This window comes from Nerophis ophidion, linkage group LG24 (assembly GCF_033978795.1).
Source record: "Nerophis ophidion isolate RoL-2023_Sa linkage group LG24, RoL_Noph_v1.0, whole genome shotgun sequence".
In the NCBI taxonomy this organism is placed as follows: Eukaryota; Metazoa; Chordata; class Actinopteri; order Syngnathiformes; family Syngnathidae; genus Nerophis; species Nerophis ophidion.
The window spans coordinates 26,455,154-26,479,808 of NC_084634.1; the positions used below are offsets into that span (position 1 = coordinate 26,455,154).

General features: G+C 39.5%; 2 protein-coding genes across 7 annotated transcripts in view; one reads left to right on the forward strand and one right to left on the reverse strand.

Annotated features, from left to right (window-relative positions):
* Nucleotides 1-14,051, forward strand: part of LOC133542047 (nesprin-2) — a 261,954-nt gene extending 247,903 nt beyond the window's left edge. For all 6 annotated transcript variants that reach the window (XM_061885855.1, XM_061885857.1, XM_061885854.1 and 3 more), the window contains 4 exons: nt 565-693; nt 3,325-3,519; nt 8,980-9,029; nt 9,188-14,051. In XM_061885855.1, coding sequence (XP_061741839.1) covers nt 565-693; nt 3,325-3,519; nt 8,980-9,029; nt 9,188-9,389 — 576 coding nt within the window. In that variant the 3' untranslated portion in view covers nt 9,390-14,051. The remainder of the gene's footprint in view (nt 1-564; nt 694-3,324; nt 3,520-8,979; nt 9,030-9,187) is intronic.
* The window catches only part of esr2a (estrogen receptor 2a), an 82,573-nt gene continuing 70,413 nt past the window's right edge, over nt 12,496-24,655 (reverse strand). The window contains exons 8-9 of the mRNA XM_061885864.1: nt 23,125-23,308; nt 12,496-21,124 (exon numbers count right to left, since the gene is read on the reverse strand). Of these exons, the coding sequence (XP_061741848.1) occupies nt 20,908-21,124; nt 23,125-23,308 (401 nt within the window). The 3' untranslated portion in view covers nt 12,496-20,907. The remainder of the gene's footprint in view (nt 21,125-23,124; nt 23,309-24,655) is intronic.

Consider the following 24,655-nt stretch of genomic DNA (forward strand, 5'->3'; position numbering starts at 1 on the left):
ATTGGTGGATAAATTACCCAAGGAGACAAGCAGATTTTTATGTAATTACTTTTGATAACCCCCACCCCTAAACAAGCTGGGAACATTTTGTTGCATGATCAGATAATAATTAAGTGTAGAACATACTTCATTTATTTATATTTATTGATATGTTTCATTTAAGTAAATGTTTTTGTGAAAATTAAAATAATACATTACGGCAGAAAATGCTTGATTTTTATCATTATTCTTTCAAAGGACACATATTGACATGGTGGGTCATTTTAAATGATGTGGCGGGCCAAATTAAATGATATGACGAGCCACCATAAATGACATGGTGGGCCAAAATATATGATGGTGTGGGACACTAAAATTATGTGGCTGAGCACTTTAAATTAAGTTGCGGGCCACATCGCCACGCCCACCTTAAATGATGTGGCGGGCCAGAACTTAGATCCTGGCCTTGAGTTTGACACCTGTGCATTGGAGATTACAGTACCAAGGAATATTACTCATTATTAATGATTGTGAACACATCCAAGATAAAAATCCATGTCTGACATGAAACTGTCCGTCATGCAGGAGTTCCACAAGAGCCTCCACTCTCTGCTGCTGTGGTTGGCCATCGCCGACAAGAAACGCTACGCGGTGGACATCCGGCACCCAGAAACACCCGTGCAGGCTCTCCGACTGCACCGCCACACGCTCACTGTAAGTACCTGTTGTATCTTGAGGGTCTGTGGGTTCTCAGGGCCCTGAATCCACCACGAGTGGACTGTTCTTGTTGTCTTCCGAGACATTTCGCCTCTCGTCCGAGCGGGGGATCATTTGATCCTGCTCTTAAACTTGATAAGACAGGTCTAGTCTGAGGGGATGGTAGATCATTTATCTGCAGGCCGGCCTTGACTTTGAAACCTCTGTATTAACTCTAAAGGCCTTAGTTGGCCACATGCGTGGACAGCCCCTTTTAGCTCTTTTTCTACAAAATTTTGTACACTACTGAATTGGGGTCTTACGGCCGCTTATGTGGACACTTATACTGCCATCTGGTGGTGTCAGAAGAGTATAACATACAATGGAATTAAAAAAAAAAGTGTAAAAATTCAAATTAACATGTCACTCACATGAAGTACACGTTTGTGTACTGTATTTTTTGGACTATAAGTCGCAGTTTTTTTCATATTATGGGGGTGCGACTTATACTCAGGAGCGACTGGTGTGTGAAATTATTACCACATTACCGTAAAATATCAAATAATATTATTTAACTCATTCAAGTAAGAGACTGGACGTATAAGATTTCATGGGATTTAGCAATTAGGAGTGACAGATTGTTTGGTAAACGTATAGCATGTTCTATATGTTATAGTTATTTGAATGACTCTTACCATAATATGTTACGTTAACATACCAGGCACCTTCTCAGTTGGTTATTTATGCCTCATATAACGTACACTTATTCAGCCTGTTGTTCACTATTCTATATTCATTTTAGATTGCCTTTCAAATGTCTATTCTTGGTGTTGGGTTTTATCAAATAAATTTCCCCAAAAAGTGCGACTTATACTCCAGTGTGACGTATATATGTTTTTTTCCTTCTTTATTATGCATTTTTGGCAGGTGCGACTTATACTCCAGAGCGACTTAAACTCTGAAAAATACGGTACTTATGGACTAATAAGTACATCATATCAAAAGAGGATTTTTACTTTTTATTCTAATTAGGGTCCAATAAGCCCAAATAGCAAAGTTAAATAAAATAAATGAAAAAAGTAAACAAACAGCTTGGGTCATAAGAGGTTAAAACAATGTTTCCACACTTTTTTTAAATTATTGTCATACTTTTTCAAATTTATCTTTAATTGAATTTGTTTTGTAGCATAACAAATTCACGGGCAATACATGTAATTATTTTTCACTGCAAAATAACATGATTAACACATTCATTTTGTAAAGCGACCTGAGATCAAATGGCAGCGTGCCGCAGAATATAGTGAAAAAGTTTGGGGAAATTTGACTTTATATTTTTGCTGGTAACAGAGCAGGAAACGGCTAGGAATACGTTTGCAGCGAAATGTCTTATTTTTAAAGGCCTACTGAAATGAGATTTTCTTATTTAAACGGGGATAGCAGGTCCATTCTGTGTGTCATACTTGATCATTTCGCGATATTGCCATATTTTTGCTGAAAGGATTTAGTAGAGAACATCCACGATAAAGTTTGCAACTTTTGGTGCTGATAAAAAAGCCTCACCTTTACCGGAAGTCGCAGACGATGACGTCACAAGGGTGAGGGCTCCTCACATCCTGACATTGTTTATAATGGGAGCCTCCAGCAGCAAGAACTATTCGGACCGAGAAAACGACAATTCCCCCATTAATTTGAGCAAGGATGAAAGATTTGTGGATGATGATATTGATAGCGAAGGACTAGAAAAAAAAAAAATAAAACTAAAAAAAGTTTTAAAAAAAAGGCGATTGCTTTGGGACAGATTCAGATGTTTTTAGACACATTTACTAGGATAATTTTGGGAAATCCCTTATCTTTCAATTGTGTTGCTAGTGTTTTAGTTAGATGAAATAGTACCTGATAGTCAGAGGGGTTTGTCCACGGGTGTCTTGTGGCCAGTCTCTGAGGGAAATTGACAGCAGCTGCATGGACGGCGCAAGCTCAGCTGATCTCCGGTAAGAGGCGACTTTTTACCACAATTATCTCACCGAAACCTGCCGGTTGACAAGCGGTCGGGAACCATGTTCGCTTGACCGCTCTGATCCATAGTAAAATTTCACCTCCGGGAATTTTAAACAAGGAATCACAGTGTGTTTGTGTGGCTAAAGGCTAAAGCTTCCCACCTCCATCTTTCTACTTTGACTTCTCCATTATTAATTGAACAAATTGCAAAAGATTCAGCAACACAGATGTCCAGAATAGTGTTTAATTGCGCGATGAAAAGAGACGACTTTTAGCCGTAAGTGGTGCTGCGCTAATATGTCCCCTGCAACCTCAACAGAAACTCCGCGGGAAATTTAAAATTGCAATTTAGTAAACTAAAAAGGCCGTATTGGCATGTGTTGCAATGTTAATATTTCATCATTGATATATAAACTATCAGACTGCGTGGTCGGTAGTAGTGGGTTTCAGTAGGCCTTTAATGCACTTCTTCACACAAAATGGGACCTGAGGCTGCACTCTCCTCTCAGACTAAAGCTGTCCCACTTGGTCTGTAAGAATGAAGTGATGAAGGCAGCTTGGTCTTCCAAGGCAAACCTAAACATTTGGGGGTACCAGGGCAGTATTATTATAAATATTACATGTTGTGAGGATCCTTGTTGTGGTGTGAAGGTCTTGCAGGAGGAGCTGCTGGAGAGGCTGACCCATCAGGCGTCCCTGCAGGCTCTGTGGTCTCAGCTGCAGCCAGACCCAGGAGCGGACGGCAGCGACGAGGCCCGGGAGAAGCTTCACGTGACGGGCGCCAAACTCAAGCTGCTCCTGAAGGACGTGTCTGAGGACCTGAGCATCCTCCGACAACGCCGCCTGGTAACTGAGCAGCTTCTGTCACACATGAATACTACGTAGGCTGCGTGTGCACCACTTGCATCGTGCCAAGTGTGTGACGCAAATGAAAAGCTATCCCTTTTTTTAACTTTATGAATACCGTATTTCCTTGAATTGCCGCAGAGCATATAGTATGCGCCTGCCTTTGAATTACTGCCGGGTCAAACTCGCTTCGCAAAATAATTAGCGCATGCTTAGTATTACCGCCTGGTCAAACTAGTGACGTCACGAGTGACACTTCCCCTGTCATCATTTTCAAAATGGAGGAGGATGATTTCAATACCGGTAATTTGAAAGAAGATTAAGAGCTATTCAGTAGGATTTAAGGTCCAAGCTTACACCACACTCAAATTTTGACTGCATGCCTTTGGTAAGCGCAGGAGTGAGAAGAGGTTTTAAATTAATTAGCGCCCCGGCGGCAATTCAAGGAAATACGGTACTCCGAATAATCTTATCCCTAAAGTTAGCGTCACGTTTGTTCAATAATATTAATGATGGCTAAAGCATCGATACATTATGAAACACAAGAAGTGTCACGTTAGGAAATAAACATGTGAGCTGCCTTGTTGTCGAAACACTGTTTTTGGTCACCATCCATCTACATCAGCTAAAAAAATGAAATAGGAAAAATTCATAAGTGTGGTATTATTGTGATCTTCTAGCACCAAATAAGGTAAATATTAAAGATGTCCGATAATGGCTTTTTTACCAATATTCCGATATAGTCCAACTCTTAATTACCGATTCCAATGTCAGCCGATACGATATATACAGTCGTGGAATTAACACATTACTATGCCTAATTTTGTTGTGATGCCTCGCTGGATGCATTAAACATTAAACAAAATGTAACAAGGTTTTCCAAAATAAATGAACTCAAGTTTATGGAAAAAAAATGGCAACATGGCACTGCCATATTTATTATTGAAGTCACAAAGTGCGTTTTTTTTTTTTTTTACAAGCCTCAAAACAGCAGCTTGGAATTTGGGACATGCTCTCCCTGAGAGAGCATGAGGAGGATTAGGTTGTTTGTATATTGTAGCGTCCCGGAAGAGTTAGTGCTGCAAGGGGTTCTCCGTATCTGTTCTGTTGTGTTTATGTTGTGTTACGGTGCGGATGTTCTCCCGAAATGTGTTTGTCATTCTGGTTTGGTGTGGGTTCACAGTGTGGCCCATATTTGTAACAGTGTTAAAGTTGTTTATACGGCCACCCTCAGTGTGACCTGTATGGCTTTTGACCTGCTTTCACTTGTGTGTGTGAAAAGCCATGGATATTATGCGACTAAAGGAAGTGCCTTTAAGGTTTATTGGCGCTCTACGTCCGTGTACACAGCGGCGTTTTAAAAAGTCATAAATTTAACTTTTTGAAAGAGATACCGATATATTTCAAACCGATATAATATTTGTCTTTTGTGTTTTTGACCGGAGTTACATGTGTAATATTCCTTTTTGCACAACTATTCATTTGAAAAACACAAAAATAACCTATTTGTTAACTTTCAACTTTATTTGCAGGTCAAACAATGGCAGATGACCATTATGAAACACTCACAGTGCAGTGTCAATGCAGGTGGTGAGTGTGCCATACACTCCCTGAGGGTTGATGTCCCAGTGTATGGCACACTCACTAACTGTAACGACACAGCACTTAGTGTGGCCAGCTAATGAAAAAGAATAATTATGTTTGACCTGCAAATAAATCTTTTTTGTTCATTATGATCAGCATTGGCTGCAATGACAGCCACTGTTCTTTGTAAGGTCTCAAATGTCAAAAATGCTTTGACACATGATGCCCAACACTGGAGCAAAAGGGCAAATATGACAAAGCCGTGACCATAACAGTACATTCCAAACAGCTCCACATGAGAGAGACATTGTTTACATGCAATTAAGGCAGAAACCAAAAATTGATTGAGAAGAAAATTCTTCTTCTTTAAATATATCCAATATTTTATTTCCCAAACTTAAAACATTTATAATAGCAAATAACTAAGGTCAATCAGCCAAAAAACAAAAAGAGAACAACATTTTCCTTACTTGGTGATGTAAGATCCAAATGATATCACATGTTGACTTTTTTATTGAAAACATTTATTTGTTTTTGTTGTATTAATAATTGTTTTGTTTCTTAGTTACATTTAGAGACATAAATGATTCCACTCTTTCATCTTCATTTAGTACAAGCTGTCCTGAAAGAAGCGCTGCCTGATAAAGTTTGGTGCGTCAACCAATACAGCAGCTGTGTTAGTCACATGCCTTTTTTTTTTTTTTTTCCTGAAGTGACACACACACACACACACACACACACACACACACACACACACACACACACACACACACACACACACACACACACACACACACGGGGGTGGCGAGGTGTCTGTTAAATGCAAGTCGGAGCTTTTCTTCCGTTCGCTGACACTTTTTTTTTTAAGAAAAACATCTTGTCTTATAGGCTTCACGGTGGCAGAGGGGTTAGTGCGTCTGCCTCACAATACAAAGTTCCTGCAGTCCTGGGTTCAAATCCAGGCTCGGGATCTTTCTGTGTGGAGTTTGCATGTCCTCCCCGTGAATGCGTGGGTTCCCTCCGGGTACTCCGGCTTCCTCCCACTTCCAAAGACATGCACCTGGGGATAGGTTGATTGGCAACACTAAATTGGCCCTAGTGTGTGAATGTGAGTGTGAATGTTGTCTGTCTATCTGTGTTGGCCCTGTGATGAGGTGGCGACTTGTCCAGGGTGTACCCTGCCTTCCGCCCCGATTGTAGCTGAGATAGGCGCCAGCGCCCCCCGCAACCCCGAAAGGGAATAAGCGGTAGAAAATGGATGGATGGATCTTGTCTTATATTTGGGTCGCTATTAAATAAATGATCTTTTGCAGGACCAAAACGTCCTCAAACTCCTCTCATTGTAAGGATCTTTGCTGTTTTTAAAGATGTTGAGGAGAAACATTAGTCAAAGTGATCATGTTTTATAGAGGATCTTTGATAAGTGTTTTTGAAATACATCCCCAAAAACAGGACAGTTCCTGTCATAGAAAGGATCTTTGACCCGTGTTTGTGCAGTACGTCTTTAAAAACAGAGTGCTCCTGTCATATTAAGGATCTTTGAATGTTGCGTTTTCAACCACATCCTTAAAAACAGCTGAGTCCTCCTGTCAAATAGAGAATCTTTGGTGTTATTGTTTTTTTGGCAGTACCTGAATGTCCTCAAACAGCAGAGCACTCCTGTCATATTAAGGATCTTTGCTGTTTTTAAGAACATACTGGAAAAACGCTTATCAAAGATCATGAATTTGACAGAAGCACTCTTGTTTTTTAAAGACAGTGATCCTGTTATATAGAGGATCTCTGAATAGTCTTTTTGCAGTAAGTCCTTTTAAACAGCAGAGTGTTTGTTATATAGAAGATCTTTGATTGGTGTTTTTTGCAGTGTCCTGAATGCCTTTGAACAGCAGCGCTCTCCTGTCGTATTAATGATCTTTGCTGTTTTTAAGGACATACTGGAAAACACTAATCAAATATTAATGACAAGGGTGCTTTTGTTAGTTTGTTTTAGACTGACTGAGTGATCCTGTCGTTTAGACTATCTTTGGTGTTTTTGCAATACCCGAATGCCTTTAAACAGCAGAGCACTTCTCTCATATTAAGGATCTTTGCTGTTTTTAAGAACATATTGGAAAAAACACTAATCAAAGATCCTTAAATTGACACGAACGCGCTTGTTTTTTTGAAGACAGAATGATCCTGTCATTTAGAAGATATTTGATTAGTTTTTGCAGCACATAATTTTAAACAGCAGAGTGCTTTTGTCATATAGAGGATCTTTACTTGGTATTTTTACAATACCTGCATGCCTTTAAACAGCATAGCCCTCTTGTCATATTAAGGATCTTTGCTGTTTTTAACAACATACTGGAAAAACGCTAATCAAAGATCATTAATTTGACAGGAGTACACTTGTCTTTTTAAAGGCAGAGTGATCCTGTTATTTAGAGGATCTTTGAATAGTGTTTTTGCAGTTAGTCCTTTTAAACAGCAAAGTGCTCGTCATATAGAAGATCTTTGATTGGTGTTTTTGCAGTACATGAACGCCTTTAAACAGCAGCGCACTCCCGTCATATTAATGATCTTTGCTGTTTTTAAGGACATACTGGAAAACACATCAAATACTAATATGACAGGAGCGCTCTTGTTTGTTTTTTTTTAGACTGAGTGATCCTGTCGTTTAGAGGATCTTTGGTGTTTTTGCAGTACCTGAATGCCTTTATATATCAATGATCTTTGCTGTTTTCAAGAACATATCGGAAAAAACACTAATCAAAAATCCTTAAATTGACACAAGCGCTCTTGTTTTTTTTAAGACAGAGTGATCCTGTCATTTAAAGGATCTTTGATTAGAGTTTTTGCAGCACATAATTTTAAACAGCAGAGTGCTCTCGTCATATAGAGGATCTTTTCATTTTTGCAATACTTGAATGCCTTTAAACAGCAGAGCACTCTTGTCATATTAAGGATCTTTGCTGTTTTTAACAACATACTGGAAAAAACACTAATCAAAGATCCTTAAATTGACACAAACGCTTTTTTTTTTTTTTTTTAAAGACAGAATGATCCTGTCATTTAGAAGATATTTGATTAGTTTTTGCAGCACATAATTTTAAACAGCAGAGTGCTCTTGTATTATTTGATTGGTATTTTTGCAATACTTGCATGCCTTTAAACAGCAGAGCACTCTTATCATATTAAGGATCTTTGCTGTTTTTAACAACATACTGGAAAAACGCTAATCAAAGATCATTCATTTGACAGGAGTACACTTGTCTTTTTAAAGGCAAAGTGATCCTGTTATTTAGAGGATCTTTGAATAGTGCTTTTGCAGTACCTTAACGTCTTCAAACAGCAGCGCACTCCTGTCATATTAATGATCTTTGCTGTTTTTAAGGACATACTGGAAAACACAAATCAAATATTAATATGACAGGAGCGCTCTTATTTGTTTTTTTAGACTGAGTGATCCTGTTGTTTAGAGGATCTTAGGTGTTTTTGCAGTACCCGAATGCCTTTAAACAGCAGAACACTTCTCTCATATTAAGGATCTTTGCTGTTTTTAACATACTGGAAAAAATACTAATTAAAGATTATTTTTTTTAAGATCCTGTCATTTAGAGGATCTTTGATTAGAGTTTTTGCAGCACATAATTTTAAACAGCAGAGTGCTCCCGTCATATAGAGGATCTTTGATTAGTGTTTTTGCAGTACCTGAATGCGTTTAAACAGCAGAGCACTCCTTTGCTGTTTTGGAAAAACACACTAGTCAGTGACCCTGTCATTATAGAGGAGCTTTGATTGTTTGATTCGCATTTGACAGTTAAAAAAAAAAGAGGCAAACATCTTGCCTTATGTTGGGTCATTATTTAATACTTGATATTTGTTTGAATGCAGGATTCAAGTAATCAAGAGGAGTTGACGCAAACCAAAAAATCCACCAAAAGGTACGAATTCTATTCTTACTGTGCAGTTATTGTGAATCAAAATGGGATTTTACTGATATATGTAACAGAATTATATAATAATATTGAATGAAAATATGAAGTTAAAAGTGTAAATTGCTAATGAATAGGATCCACAAATCCACTGTGCGTGTTTCCAGGAGGAAGTCGTCGCAGCCGCGCTCCTTCCTGTACCGCGTGCTGAGAGCCGCCGCCCCCTTCCACCTGCTGCTGCTGCTCCTGCTGCTGCTGCCGTGTATGCTCCCTCGCTCCGAGAGAGAGGGCAGCTGCGCCCGCGCCAACAACCTGGCGCGCTCCTTCCACCCCATGTTGCACTACACCAACGGCTCGCCGCCCACATGAGGCCCCCTGCCACTTCCTGTCCCGTGGAGGGGAACTCGCCAAGTGGGTTTGTGTATTTTTCATATAGACTAAAGTATTGGGTCACCACCATGTGGGGTGAAATCCATTTTACACGCCACGCTAATTTCATTCTCTAAACTGGGATGCTAACATATCGCTCCATCCATCAGTGAGGTCACTTTAAACCCTGAGTGAATAGTTTTTTTTTGCAGCAACTTGCTTTTGTCATATAGAGGATCTTTGACTGGCGTTTTTACTGTAAGCGAATGCGCTTAAACAGCAGAGCACTCCTGTCATATTAAGGATATTTTCTGTTTTCAAAGACATACTGGTAAAAACACAGTGATCCTGTCGTATAGAGGATCTTTGATTAGTGTTCTTGCAGCACATCTGAACATTCTCAAACATCAAAGCACTCCTATTAAAAAAAAAACCTACTCAAAGTGAACCTGTTGAATAGAGGATCTTTGATTGTTTTTGTCAGTACGTCCTTAAAAACCAGAGCACTCCTGTCATTTTAGGGATGTTTGCTGTTTTTGAGTACATACTAGAAACTGTTACATAGAGAACTGTTTTTGCAGTACTTGCAGCACTCCTACTAGGGAAAAAAAATCCAATCAGGAGTGCTCTTGTTTTTTTAAAGACAGAGTGATCCTTTCCCTTTAGAAGATCTTTGACTGGTGTTTTTTGATTGCCTTTGCTGTTTTTAAGGACATCCTGGAAACGCACTTATATCCTGTTATATAGTGGATTTTTGATTAGTGTTTTTGCAGTATGTCCTTAAAAACAGCTTTGTTTAGTGTTTTTGCAGTACCTGAATGCCCTTAAACAGCAGAGCACTCCTGTCACATTAAGGATATTTTCCGTTTTTAAGGACATTCTGGTAAAAACACAGTGATCCTGTCATATAGAGGATCTTTGATTAGTGTTCTTGCAGCACATCTGAACATTCTCAAACAGCAAAGTACTTCTATCAAAAAACACTGGTCAAAGTGAACTTGTTAAATAGAGGATCTTTGATTAGTGTTTTTGTCATTACGTACTTAAAAACCACAGAGCACTCCTGTCATTTTAGGGATCTTTGCTGTTTTTAAGTACATACTAGAAACTGTTACATAGAGGATCTTTGAGAAGGGTTTTTGCAGTACCTGAATGTCCTCAAACAGCAGAGCACTCCTGTCATTGAGGATTTTTGATTAGTGTTTTTGCCATATGTCCTTAAAAACAAGAGCACTCTAGTCATAAGGATCTTTGATAAGGATTTGTCCACTATGTCTTCCCTGCTTGACACTCAGCATTAAAGGTTGGAATAGGGGTTAAATCACCTTAAATGATTCCCGGGCGTGGCCATTGCTACTGCTCCCCTGACCTCCCAGGGGGTGATCAAGGGTGATGGGTCAAATGTAGAGAATAATTTCGCCACATCTCGTATGTGTGTGACAATCATTGGTACTTTAACTTTAAAAACAGCAGAATGATCCTGGTATATGAAGGATCTTTGGTGTTTTTTTGAAAGACGTAGTGGAAAAACACTAGTCGCAGTAATCCTGTCGTATAGAAGATCTTTGACTAGTGTTATGTCTTTTAAAAGAAGGCTCTTTTTTTAGTGTTTTGCTGTGCTACATTAACAGTGATCCTATTATAAAGAGGATCTTTGATTGTTTTTGCAGAGTGCTCCTGTCCTATGCAGTACGTCCCTAAAACCAAGACAGTTCCTGTCATTTGGAGGATCTCTGGTTTGTGTTAAAGACAAACTGCACAAAAGATGTGCCAAATGACAGCAGCAGACTGCTGTTTCTAAGAGCGTACTGCAAAAACGCGAGTCAAAGATCCTTATAGTGACAGGAACACTTGTCATGTAGAGGATCTTTGACTAGAATCATTTCGGACTAACAAATGCAGGACTATAAAATCTTGGCCAAATAAAAAGTGATGAGAGAATCAGCCCACCTGCTACTTACCTTTCTAATAATGTGCTTCCCAGAATGATTTAATGGCATGAAAACATGTCAATACACACATTTTGGTTTTGTTCCAATACCACAATCATGTATTTATTTGTGAACCGTGTGCATTTAAAAACACTGACAAGAAACATGGACAAGCATCACTAGTGTCTATGTAACATTTCTGCTTATTTGACGTCAAATAAGCAAATCACAGTGAAGAGAACTGTTTTGTTAGCACTTCTGAAGACTATTTTTTTGCCAGGTGATTGATTACCAGTCCTCACATGTTACTCATTTAAAAAACACCATGTAAGAAGCGGTCACATTAGAATAGCACACAGTTGGTACAAATGTTCAATCTTCATTGCCGCCCCCCCCCCCCCCCCCCCCCCGCCCACTCCCCCTTTTCCCCACAATACATTTAGTGAAAAAATGACATATTAACAACACGCACAAAAGCTGCAAGAAAATACAAAAATATTTTTTTTTTCTTTGAGTGCAACTTTGTCGTAAAGCGCAGTAGTGGTTACAAACTCCACACACAGAAAAAGCCACAATCAGATAAACTTGTACAGCGAAAGCAAAAAGTATGGGTTATGAAATATTAAAGTGCCCTCAAGTAGTGTCACTGAAGTAATGCTTCTTCAAATTCAGAACAAAGCACGTTTTGATAAAAACTACTTCCTAGTGTTAGTCATTTATTACGGACTTTGAATAGGACTTTTTTATAGTGAACTCTTCCGAAAACAAGCCAATAGGAAATGTGACAAAAGGTGTACTATCAAGTAGGGGTGTAACGGTACACAAAAATTTCAGTTCGGTACGTACCTCGGTTTAGAGGTCACGGTTCGGTTCATTTTCAGTACAGTAAGAAAACAACAAAATATACATTTTTTGATTAAATAACCATATTTGTAAACAATGGCTTTATCCTTTTAACATTGGGAACACAATAATAATTCTGCCCATGTTAATCCACATTAAACTGCCTCAAGTTGTTGCTTTGATTAAATAAAATGACAAAACCTTTTTTCTAAAAATAAAAAGTGCAACATTGAACAGTTTCAAGTCAACTCATCATGCTTAATTTATTACAGCATTTGGGAAGCCTGTAGCTGACTTTTATTATGTAAATGTTATATTTTTGTCAACATGTGATCACAGGGACCCTGCCATTCAAAAGTAGGCTGCTACATTACTAATGAATAATATAACTATAGCTGAAACAATAGTACAATAGCAATAGGAGAGACTATTCATCCCTGTACACCATAGACTTCATGTTAGTTCATGTGAAATAACAGGGCTTTGCCCCTCACACAAACAGCAACATGAGCTAACGTTACGCTAAAAGCTAATTAGCCTTCACCTCAAGCCAGAACTGCGAGCGAGCTGAGCTGCAGTTTAAGTTTCTAGAAGGTCAACGGGCTCATAGTGATGCTAGTAGTAGTTGTGACTGGGAAGTGTTTTTTATAATTTGGGGAGTACGATGTCCGCTGCTAAACACATATCTGCTCGATGCTGAAGCATTGACAACATGCGTTCTGAATAGGCTCTGCTGATTGGCTGTTACATCGCTCTGAATACGCATAGCTGATTGGCTATGTATGTAACCAATAAGATGGTTGTGTGGGCGGGACAATGCTGGGTGCTCAGACAGAGGCAGAAAGCAGAGCAGCTTTTTAAGACTTTAGCTTACAAACTCATTCGTTACACCTCCGAACGGGACCGAAATCCCTGTACCGAAACGGTTCAATACAAATACACATACCGTTACACCCCTACTATCAAGTCATCACCATTATTAGTGGTGCTCGGAAAAAATCGATTAACATCCAAATCCTGTTATTTATTTCGTTTTTACCTTAATTATTTTTTCTTTTTTATTACGTTTTTATGTAATCGCTGCGCCTACTTACGTATACAAGCTTTGTAGGCTGTTTGGAAAAGGTTTTATTATTATTTACACTAAATACATGACAAAATCAGTTTAAATTGAATCAAATCGTGCGATTTTGAGAGATAGAGAGACATTCCTTCTAATTATAATATCGCTCTGAAAAGAAAGCGCGTGCTAGCAGAAGTCTTATTGAACCGGATATAAGATTTTATATCGAGGATGCGGATAATTTATGCAGAGCAACAGGTGGTGCTAGAAAAAGGCCACGAGTCACACAGCAGTGACCTGGACACATGCAGTATAAAGTGTTGCAAAGGTTGTGAGCAAGCTAATGATGCTAAATTGAAGATCATTAAAGTCAGGTGTGGCGCGGCTATCTAAGTTTTATCTACGGGTTGATTAGTATCTACAACGTGCGGCCCTCTGCTAGCCGTTAAGGTACAAACGCAGGTTTAAGGCACCGTTTTTAGTGGCTAACTATGATCAGATCTTCATTTTGATTTAGTCTATGGATGACAAAGGCACACGTCGTTAAGTACAATTAATCAATTCAATTAGTCTCAGGCTGTGTGGTCTACAAAACGACCACTGAGGTGTTGAAAAACATTGGTATTTAATAGCTGTGGCTGTGGGAAACCCTCCGGGTATAGCTATGAACTTCACTAGAATGACAGTAGCTGCTTTTTGAGCATCAAACTGTCAGCATCGAGTGCAGTGATTCTCAAACTGTGCCAAAGAATCCATCAAACATTCAAACACAGTGTTACTGTTCATACTTTGTGTACCAAAAGTATTAAATGTACTTGAGTAAAACCTTTGCTTTGTTTTAATGAATACTTAGACCTATTAGGCTGCTGTATTTCAATGTTGGTCATTTGAGAAGCATCTAGCTCTGCATGCGCTATAAAACGTTGCTGCTGTGTTGTGTGCAATGAAGCCAGCAGTGGCTTTAATGCCGACTGATTAGCTGTGCTGCTGATACTTTTTCATTGCTGATCATTAATTAGTTTTTTACCATTACGGCGATCATTTGAGAATTGAGGTAAGTAAGGAGTGCAGTTGGACAAATTGGGGTCATAAGCAGAATTATATTGGGTGAGTCCTGATTGCACTTGTTTGTTTTAGTATTATGTAAGTATATATATTAAAAGTCATTATAAAGTCCAGTTGAAGTTTTAAAACGATTAGTTTTGCTTCACTCTGTCAAACCACGTTCAAATATGTTTGTGTTATTAAGTCTTACAGCGGTCATATGATGATTTCAATCTACATGTAAAACATTTCCTTGTGGTCTACTTGGGTCAAAATGATACAGCATTTTTTATTTTTATTTTATTTAAATGCATTTTACTTTATTTTAAAATAATTTCAAATTGTACAGACCATTTTCAAGCTGCTTTCTAGAAAACGAGTGGTTTAGTGGCCGGTCTTTTTAACGTACAAGTTACCAAGACCAGGTTTTGAGGTACACTTTTCGTTAAGAACAAAGATACATTCACAATTTATTTCGCTTTTTATTACAAATGGCAAAAGCGCAGGATTTATTCGCACATTCACTCTGACCCAGAGCCATACTACTAATACCGTATTTTTTGGACTATAAGGGGGTGTGACTTATACTCAGGAGCGACTTATGTGTGAAATTATTAACACATTACCGTAAAATATCAAATAATATTATTTATCTCATTCACGTAAGAGACTAGACGTATAAGATTTCATGGGATTTAGCGATTAGGAGTGACAGATTGTTTGGTAAACGTATAGCATGTTCTATATGTTATAGTTATTTGAATGACTATTACCATAATATGTTACGTTAACATACCAGGCACCTTCTCAGTTGGTTATTTATGCGTCATATAACGTACACTTATTCAGCCTGTTGTTCACTATTCTTTATTTATTTTAAATTGCCTTTCAAATGTCTATTCTTGTTGTTGAGTTTTATCAAATACATTTCCCCAAAAAATGCGACTTATACTACAGTGCGACTTATATGTTTTTTTCCTTCTTTATTATGCATTTTAGGCAGGTGCGACTTATACTCCGAAAAATACGGTACTAATGTCTCCCTATTCAAAATGACATTCCTGCCAGAATGTTGTTTATCTCTGTAAACAAACACTAGCTAGTTATGCTACGTCGCTAACGTATCATTAAAAACTGTCATGACACTCTTACAAGAAATCTAGACAAAGACTCTGCGCCATCTGAAGTTGTTTGTGGGAAAATGTGTCGTAGTTGGTCTTTAAAGTGGGCTGATAAACAAATACTTCCTCTACACGCTGTAACATTCACCACGTATGGTAATGTCCGCAAACGTGGTCTTAAGACGGGGCAAAAATAACAAGACAATTGTTTCAGAACAGACCCCTTGGTCACTTTACTACGGCCCGCCAAATATTAAAACAGAATTGAGCAAAGATGGGTTTTGAGAATGTCAACAACTAAACCGATACTAGACAAAAAAGGATGATCACTACAAGAGAATGTGAGTGTTAATTGGTGTGTTTCATTCATGGTGTATTGTTGAAAACATGATTAAAAGAGCAGCCCATTCTTAGTTCCAACAGAGATGAAATGCATCATCTGTCACATTTCAAAAGTTGATGTGGCCTCTGAGCCAAGAGGTTTGCCCACCCCTGTTTTAGACTGAATATTTCAAGTTTTCGGAGTTTAAAGGCCTACTGAAACCCACTACTACCGACCACGCAGTCTGATAGTTTATATATCAATGATGAAATATTAACATTGTAACACATGCCAATACGGCCTTTTTAGTTTACTAAATTACAATTTTAAATTTCCTGCGGAGTCACTTGTTGAAAACGTCGCGGAATGATGACGCTTATAATGCGTGTTTGTGACGTCTCGGATTGGAAGGGACATTTTAGCCCAGCACCACTTACGGTTAAACGTCGTCTCTTTTCATCGCATAATTACACAGTATTTTGGACATCTGTGTTGCTGAATCTTTTGCAATTTGTTCAATTAATAATGGAGAATATAAAGAAGAATGCTGTTGGTGGAAAGCGGTGTATTGCAGCTGCCTTTAACACCAAAACACAGCCGGTGTTTCTTTGTTTGTTGTGAAGCTTTAACACACGGGTAAAGGGAACAAGTTTTCTACGTCAACCAGCAAGTTTTTGGATGGGAAAATTCAGATATTAAGTCGGTTCTTACCGGAGACATCAGTGGATTATACCTCCTCCTACTGCAGCTCAAAAAGGCAGCTGTGATCTTGGCTCCTCCATCTGCTTCTCTGAGAGACACTGGCGTTCACCGCAGCCATCCGACTTTCAGGTATGTCTTTACAATCTCACTAAAACACTATTAAAACAATAAGCAGATAAGGGATCTTCCAGAATTATCCTAGTAAAAGTGTCTAATTACATCTGAAACCCTCACACTGCCGTGGTTTTTTTTGTGCTTCACTCTCTTTCCTTATCCACGAATCTTTCATTCTCGCTCAAATTACTAGGGAAAATCGTCACTTTCTCGGTCCGAATAACTCTTGCTGCTTGTGGCCATGATTGTAAACAATGTTCAGATGTGAGGAGCCCTTCAACCCGTGACGTCACGCGCACATCGTCTGCTACTTCCGGTACAGGCAAGGCTTTTTTATTAGCGACCAAAAGTTGCAAATTTTATCGTGGATGTTCTCAACTAAATCCTTTCAGCAAAAATATGGCAATATCGTGAAATGATCAAGTATGACACATAGAATGGACCTGCCATCCCTGTTTGAATAAGAAAATCTCATTTCAGTAGGCCTTTAAAGAGATCCTAAATACACAAAAACGTGCAAACAGGCAATAAAAAAAGTTTTGCATAATATGACCTTTTTAAATTAAAGTGGAACTGCACCTTTTTTGCATATAAGTTTCTTGTTTTCTATGCATTCTAATTTGTAAAACATGGCAAGTACAAGGTGGCTAACAATGCAGCTAATTGAAGTACAGTAAAAACATCCAATAACACTCCATTGACATCTCATGACCTGAATATTAGCAGTATTGTTATTATAAGCGCTAACACACACAAATTACTTTAAGCGGCGCCGTCATCTCAGAGAGTGAACTATCTTATGCTGCTATATTGACAGCTGCTGTGAGTTAATGAAAGTTAATTGTAGATTAAAAAATCATGCCTCTCGCCTGGATAGTAGAAAGTTGTGGCCTTAAACCGAGAAGTTTCCCCCAAAAATGCAACTTATACTTCAGTGTGACATATCTATGTTTTTTTTCCTTCTTTATTATGCATTTTCGGCCGGAGTGACTTATAATCCGAAAATTACGGTACTATATATCTATCTACAGTATCTAAATCATTTCAAACATATATCCTTATGATAAACACAACTATAAGTATTTGTCCTACATGTAATCAGTTGTGCACAGAAGAAGGTTGAAAGCAGTATGCGCTTTAGGGGCGGGAATACATGTTTGGCATGGAATCAGTTTTTGGCGCAACACCGATAGCAACAAATAATACATTTGACTTAGAGTTGTGTCAATGTCACGATCGATGACTTGCCTGCCAATGGCCTCATAGCAGTAAAAACGATATATGTCCTCTCCACTTTCTCCCAATTGTGCACATATAACCACGTGGAACATGTTAAAGGCCTACTGAAACCCACTACTGCCGACCACGCAGTCTGATAGTTTATATATCATTGATGAAATACTAACATTGCAACACATGCCTATACGGCCTTTTTAGTTTACTAAATTGTAATTTTAAATTTCACGCCGAAGTATCCTGCTGAAACGTCGCGGTATGATGTTGCATTGGATTGATGCGTGCGCGTGATGTCACGCATTGTAGTGGACATTTTTGTTCCAGCACCGTTCCCAGCTATAAGTCGTCTGTTTTCATTGCATAATTCCACAACATTCTGGACTTCTGTGTCGCTGAATCTTTTGCAATTTGTTCAATGAATAATGGAGACGTCAAAGAAGAAAGCTGTAGGTGGGAAGCGGTGTATTGGGGCCGCCTTTAGCAACACAAACACAGCCGGTGTTTCATTGTTTACATTCCAGAATGTAGACGGTGAAGATTTACTATGGAACAGAGCGGTCACGTGAACGCGGTTGGATTGGACCACACACACAAAGTACAGTGTATTATGCAGCGATCATTTCAAAAGATCATGTCTGCCCATCTCTGCAAAGGGCAGAGATGGGCATCGCCACCAGCCGTCGACTGGCACTGACGAGAGGTGCGGGGCAGACCTTAAGGTTGTACAAGTATGACCATATAATCTCACTAAAACACTAGTAACACAATAAGCAGATAAGGGATATTCCAGAATTATCCTAGTAAATGTGTCTAATAACATCTGGATCACTCCCACTGTAGTCTCCTTCACTCTCACTTTCCTCATCCACAAATCTTTCATCCTCGCTCAAATTAATGGGGAAATCGTCGCTTTCTCGGTTCGAATCGCTCTTGCTGCTGGTGGCCTTGATTTTAAACAATGTGAGGATGTAAGGAGCCCTAGAACCAGTGACGTCACGCGCAAATCGTCCGCTACTTCCCTGTACAGGCAAGGCTTTTTTATCAGCACCAAAAGTTGTGAACTTTATCGTCGAGTTCTCTACTAAATCCTTTCAGCAAAAATATGGCAATATCGTGAAATGATCAAGTATGACACATAGAATGCACTGCTATCCCCGTTCAAATAAGAAAATCTCATTTCAGTAGGCCTTTAAATCAACACATTTTGGTTTTGGCGCTGACTTTCTAATCTTGCAAGGAAAAGTATCTGATTGGCTCTCGTTGATCACTAAACCCCACCCCTCTTTCAATGTATGCCATTAAAAAGCTGTGATTGGATATATTCTAAACTTGTCCCACCCATCGACAAGACAACATTAAATGAATTACTGCCAACATTTTAGCATTGTATTTAGACTTCGACTAACATGTCACTTTATTGTCTTAGTCAACGTGCTTTGATTACTGATCATCTTACGTTTACCTGCTCCGATTTGAAAAACAAAACAAAAAAAATCCAAATTAAATGAACAGCTGTTTACAACATACATACAACGAAAATGGAGGTTTTTGAACATTTTTAGACCACTTTCTCGAGCTCTATTGTTAGCTGACTTTTGCCATCGTTTACATGCCCGTTTGTCATGTTGAGTGGAAAGTAAAAGCAGCGGGAATAATGGGACGAGACTTGTGTCGCTCAACGCTAACAACACGGCTAATGCCGCTAACTTCGCCGCGGCAATCAAGTTGACACCTTTGGTCGGAACAACACACTCGCGTTTTTCGCACATGGAACTTCCGACCACGAGGACCTACACAGGATGTGGTGAAGTATTTTAACACACATGGGTGTTATTTTAATAACGTTAAAGGCCTACTGAAACCCACTACTACCGACCACGCAGTCTGATAGTTTATACATCAATGATGAAATATTAACATTGCAACACATGCCAATACGGCCTTTTTAGTTTACTAAATTGCAATTTTAAATTTCCCGCGGAGTTTCCTGTTGAAAACGTCGCAGAATGATGACGCGTGTTTGGGACGTTATTACACAGTAATTTGGACATCTGTGTTACTGAATCTTTTGCAATTTGTTCAATTATTAAAGAAGACTATAAAAAACAATTCTGTTGGTGGAAAGCGGTGGATTGCAGCTGTCTTTAGCACCGAGACACAGCCGGTGTTTTTTTGTTTGTTGTGAACCTTTAACACAGAGCGGTCAAGCGAACATGTTTCTCTACGTCAACCAGCATGTTTTTGGATGGGAAAATTGTGATATATATATCTTACCGGAGACATCAGGGGATTATGCATCGTCCTGCAGTAGCTGTCAGAAAAGGCAACTGTGAGCTTGGCTCCTTGGATTCTCTCTGAGACACTGCGTGTTCACCGCAGCCATCCGACCTCGAGGTATGTCTTTACAATCTCACTAAAACACTATTAAAACAATAAGCAGATAAGGGATCTTCCAGAATTATCCTAGTAAATTTGTCTAATTACATCTGAAACGCTCACACTGCCGGCGCCCTAAGCCGTCACTTTTTATTTTATCTATTTATTTTTTTTTTTTTTTCTCTAGTCCTTCGCTATCAATATCATCATCCACAAATCTTTCATCCTCGCTCAAATTAATGGGGAAATTGTCGCTTTCTCGGTCCGAATTGCTCTTACTGCTGGTGGCTCACATTATAAACAATGTGAGGATGTGAGGAGCCCTCACATCTGTGACGTCACGCGCACATCGTCTGCTACTTCCGGTAAAGGCAAGGCTTTTTTACTAGCAACCAAAAGTTGCGAACTTTATCGTGGATGTTCTCTACTAAATCCTTTCAGGAAAAATATGGCAATATCGCGAAATGATCAAGTATGACACATAGAATGGACCTGCTATCCCCGTTTAAATAACATCTCATTTCAGTAGGCCTTTAACGAGTATTTTGAAGTTTGTAAACAGTTTTTTTTTGTTTTAACTATAACAAAATAGGATTTCTAAAGGAGGGACTACTGTGTTTGTGTTGATGAATATTTCAGGCCAACTAAAGAGTTATCTGAAGTGGACTGAATTTAGTTGTTGGATGATTGAAAAACCATTTGTGCAAGAGAATAGTTTGAGCGTTTCCATTAAAGACGTGCTTAAATCAAAAACGTGGTCTACCGGCTACTGGGGATCACTTTCTTTCGACGAGGCGCTGCAGGAGCCTTGCGGCTTGGCGGGAACCTCCTTCTGGTCTGAGGCCTCGTGATGATCCTGCTGGCTCCTGTTGGGGAGTCGGGAGCTGTGCATGATGTGAGCATCCAACATCTCCAGCAGCAGGTCGTACAAAGGCACCATGTTCTTCATCTTCATGCAGTGGAGATGGTCCATGCCCTTGTTGCTGCACACACAAAGTATTACTCTGCAGCACAAATTTAAGTTTTGGGGCTAAAATAAACCTGGTAGTTCATACCCATCAAGCATGAAGTGTTGCCTTTTTTTAAATAAGAATATTTTTTTTTCGAGATAATTTATGAGATGAGGTGGTTCGGGCATCTGGTCAGGATGCCACCCAAACGCCTCCCTAGAGAGGTGTTTAGGGCACGTCCGACCGGTGGGAGGCCACGGGGGAAACCCAGGACACAGTGGGAAGACTATGTCTCCTGGCTGGCCTGGAAACGCCTCGGGGTCCCCCGGGAGGAGCTGGACAAAGTGGCTGGGGAGAGGGAAGTCTGAGCCTGCCTGCTTAGGCTGCTGCCCCCGCGGCCCGACCTCGGATAAGAAGATGGATGGATGGACGGATATTTGTTTACTTACTATGGTATATTATTTAATATTTATTTATTCACTGTTCTGCTACAGAGAACAAGGGAATGGGATAAAATTGTTATGATATGAAAAGGGATAGGAATAAAAAAAAAAAAGCTCTGCTTCTTCCTGCTACTTTTCGGATGTGCTGTAATGAAACAATTGGAAATATGTGATGCATTACATTGTAAAAAAAAAAAAAATAATGAAATAAAAAGGGTAAAATGAGTTATACTTTTATAACGTTTTTCTACCTTTTTTTAAGCAACTCAAAGCGCTTTGACACTATTTCCACATTCACCCATTCACACACACATTCACACACTGATACCGATTGTATCGTATGCATGTTCGAAATGAACTGAAACTGATGTCAGAGGTCAAGTGTGATGATAATTCGGGGTGCTCAGCTCCGATATTTATTTCAGTCTGATATCACGAGCCTGCATCCAAAACATACAGTGGGGCAAAAAAGTATTTAGTCAGCCACCGGTTGTGCAAGTTCTCCCACTTAAAATAATGACAGAGGTCTGTAATTTTCATCATAGGTACACTTCAACTGTGAGAGACAGAATGTGAAAAAAAATTCCAGGAATTCACATTGTAGGAATTTTAAAGAATCTATTCGTAAATTATGGTGGAAAATAAGTATTTGGTCAACCACTCAAAGCTCTCACTAATGGAAGGAGGTTTTGGCTCAAAATCTCACGATACATGGCCCCATTCATTCTTTCCTTAACACGGATCAATCGTCCTGTCCCGTTAGCAGAAAAACAGCCCCAAAGCATGATGTTTCCACCCCCATGCTTCACAGTAGGTGTGGTGTTCTTGGGATGCAACTCAGTATTCTTCTTCCTCCAAACACGACGAGTTGAGTTTATACCAAAATGGATACATGGATGATACAGCAGAGGATTGGGAGAATGTCATGTGGTCAGATGAAACCAAAATAGAACTTTTTGGTATAAACTCAACTCGTTGTGTTTGAAGGAGGAAGAATACTGAGTTGCATCCCAAGAACACCACACCTACTGTGAAGCATGGGGGTGGAAACATCATGCTTTGGGGCTGTTTTTCTGCTAAGGGGACAGGACGATTGATCCATGTTAAGGAAAGAATGAATGGGGCCATGTATCGTGAGATTTTGAGCCAAAACCTCCTTCCATCAGTGAGAGCTTTGAATGGTTGACCAAATACTTATTTTCCACCATAATTTACAAATAAATTCTTTCAAATTCCTACAATGTGAATTCCTGGATTTTTTTTCACATTCTGTCTCTCACAGTTGAAGTGTACCTATGATGACAATTACAGACCTCTGTCATCATTTCAAGTGGGAGAACTTGCACAACCGGTGGCTGACTAAATACTTTTTTGCCCCACTCTAAGTTGTTTTACTATTTTGGTCATTTGAACCTTTATGGGAAACATTCTATAAACATTATGGAGTTTTTTTTCTACATTTGTCTGCAATGCAATGCAACAATCTAATTGGATACCAAAGAGCTGATTTTACATTTGTCCAGTTCTTGGATTGTTCGTCTTTTCGGCACAATAGTAACGTGCGGATAGAACTGTTCGTTTCATTCTCACCTGACGTGGCGGATGTGCGAGAGCAGCATGAGCAGGTGCGCCAAGCGGGTGTACTGCTGGCGGAAGGTGAGGCCGGTTTTGGCGATGGCCCACACCAGCGCGTCCGTGACGGCGTCCAGAAGACGCAGCAGCTTGGAGCGACTCTGCAGCTCGTCTCCGTTCTCCGAAGAGGCGAGGCACATGTCTGGGGAAAAAAAGGGAAAAAGGACTAACGAGATGTTCCTGAACTTTTCATCTCTTGTGTTCTTTGATGTAGACAACATCACTGGTTAGCTCACATAGAGCATATGCAAGTGAAAATATTACACAACTTTGACCTTTGCCATATAGTGTAGTGTTTTGCTTAGTTTACAGACAGAGAGAGTTCTTTACACTTAAAAAATATCTGGTAAACTACTACTTGGAGGAGACCTGGGCCATTATTTCTCTAGGGCAGTGGTTGTACCCCTTGGGGTACTTGAAGGTATGCCAAGTGCTATGTGAGATTTTTTTTTTTAATATTCTAAAAATAGCAACAATTCAAAAATCCTTTATAAATATATTTATTGAATAATACTTCAACAAAATATGAATGTAAGTTCATAAACTGTGAAAAGAAATGCAACAATGCAATATTCAGTGTTGACAGCTAGATATTTTGTGGACATGTTCCATAAATATTGAAGATTGTTTATTGTCATATGCACAGTTAGACAGTTTGCCGTACAATGAAAATATTACTTTGCTAATCCACCCTTCAACAAGTCACACTGTACTTAGCTAAAAATAAAAAATAAAAATGTATAAACAAGGCACAGTAAGTAACATAACATTATTGCACATTCTGATTGACAGTCAGCAGAATAAATATGGAGGTGACCTTGGGTCACAGCAGCAGTTAAAGTGTCTTTAGTGATCAAATGTGAAAAGTGTCTACAGTGATGGTTCACAGTTCGGGGGTGGTCAAGGTAGCTGTCTTTTGTTCAAAAAGACAAAGTAAAAATGGGGGGGGGCTAGCATTCACAAGTTAGCATTCACAAGCCTGATGGCCTGTGGGTAGAAACTGTTTGTCAGTCTCGTAGTCCTGGATTTCAGACTCCTGTATCGTCTGCCTGATGGTAGGAGGCTGAAGAGACTGTGTACTGTCCTTGATGATGTTGTGAGCTCTCCTGGTGGCCCTGGTAGAGTACATGTCCTGTAGTGAGGGGAAGGCTGCTCCTGATATGAACTGAGCAGTTTTAATCACTCGCTGGAGTGCCTTCCTGTCCTTAGCAGTGCAGTTTCCATACCAGCCTGTGATTGAGCTGGTAAGGACACTCTCAACCGTACTTCTATAGAAGTTGCTGAGAATTTTGGGTGGCATACCAAATTTGCTCAGCCTTCTTAGGAAGTGCAGTCGCTGCTGGGATTTCTTTATTGTTTGTTGGGTGTTGTGATCCCAGGTGAGGTCCTCGCTGATGTGGGCCCCGGGGAATTTAAAGGTTTTCACCCCGTCCACCTTTGTCCCCCCCCCCCCCTATGTACAAAAGTGTGTACTGTGCACTCCTTCTCC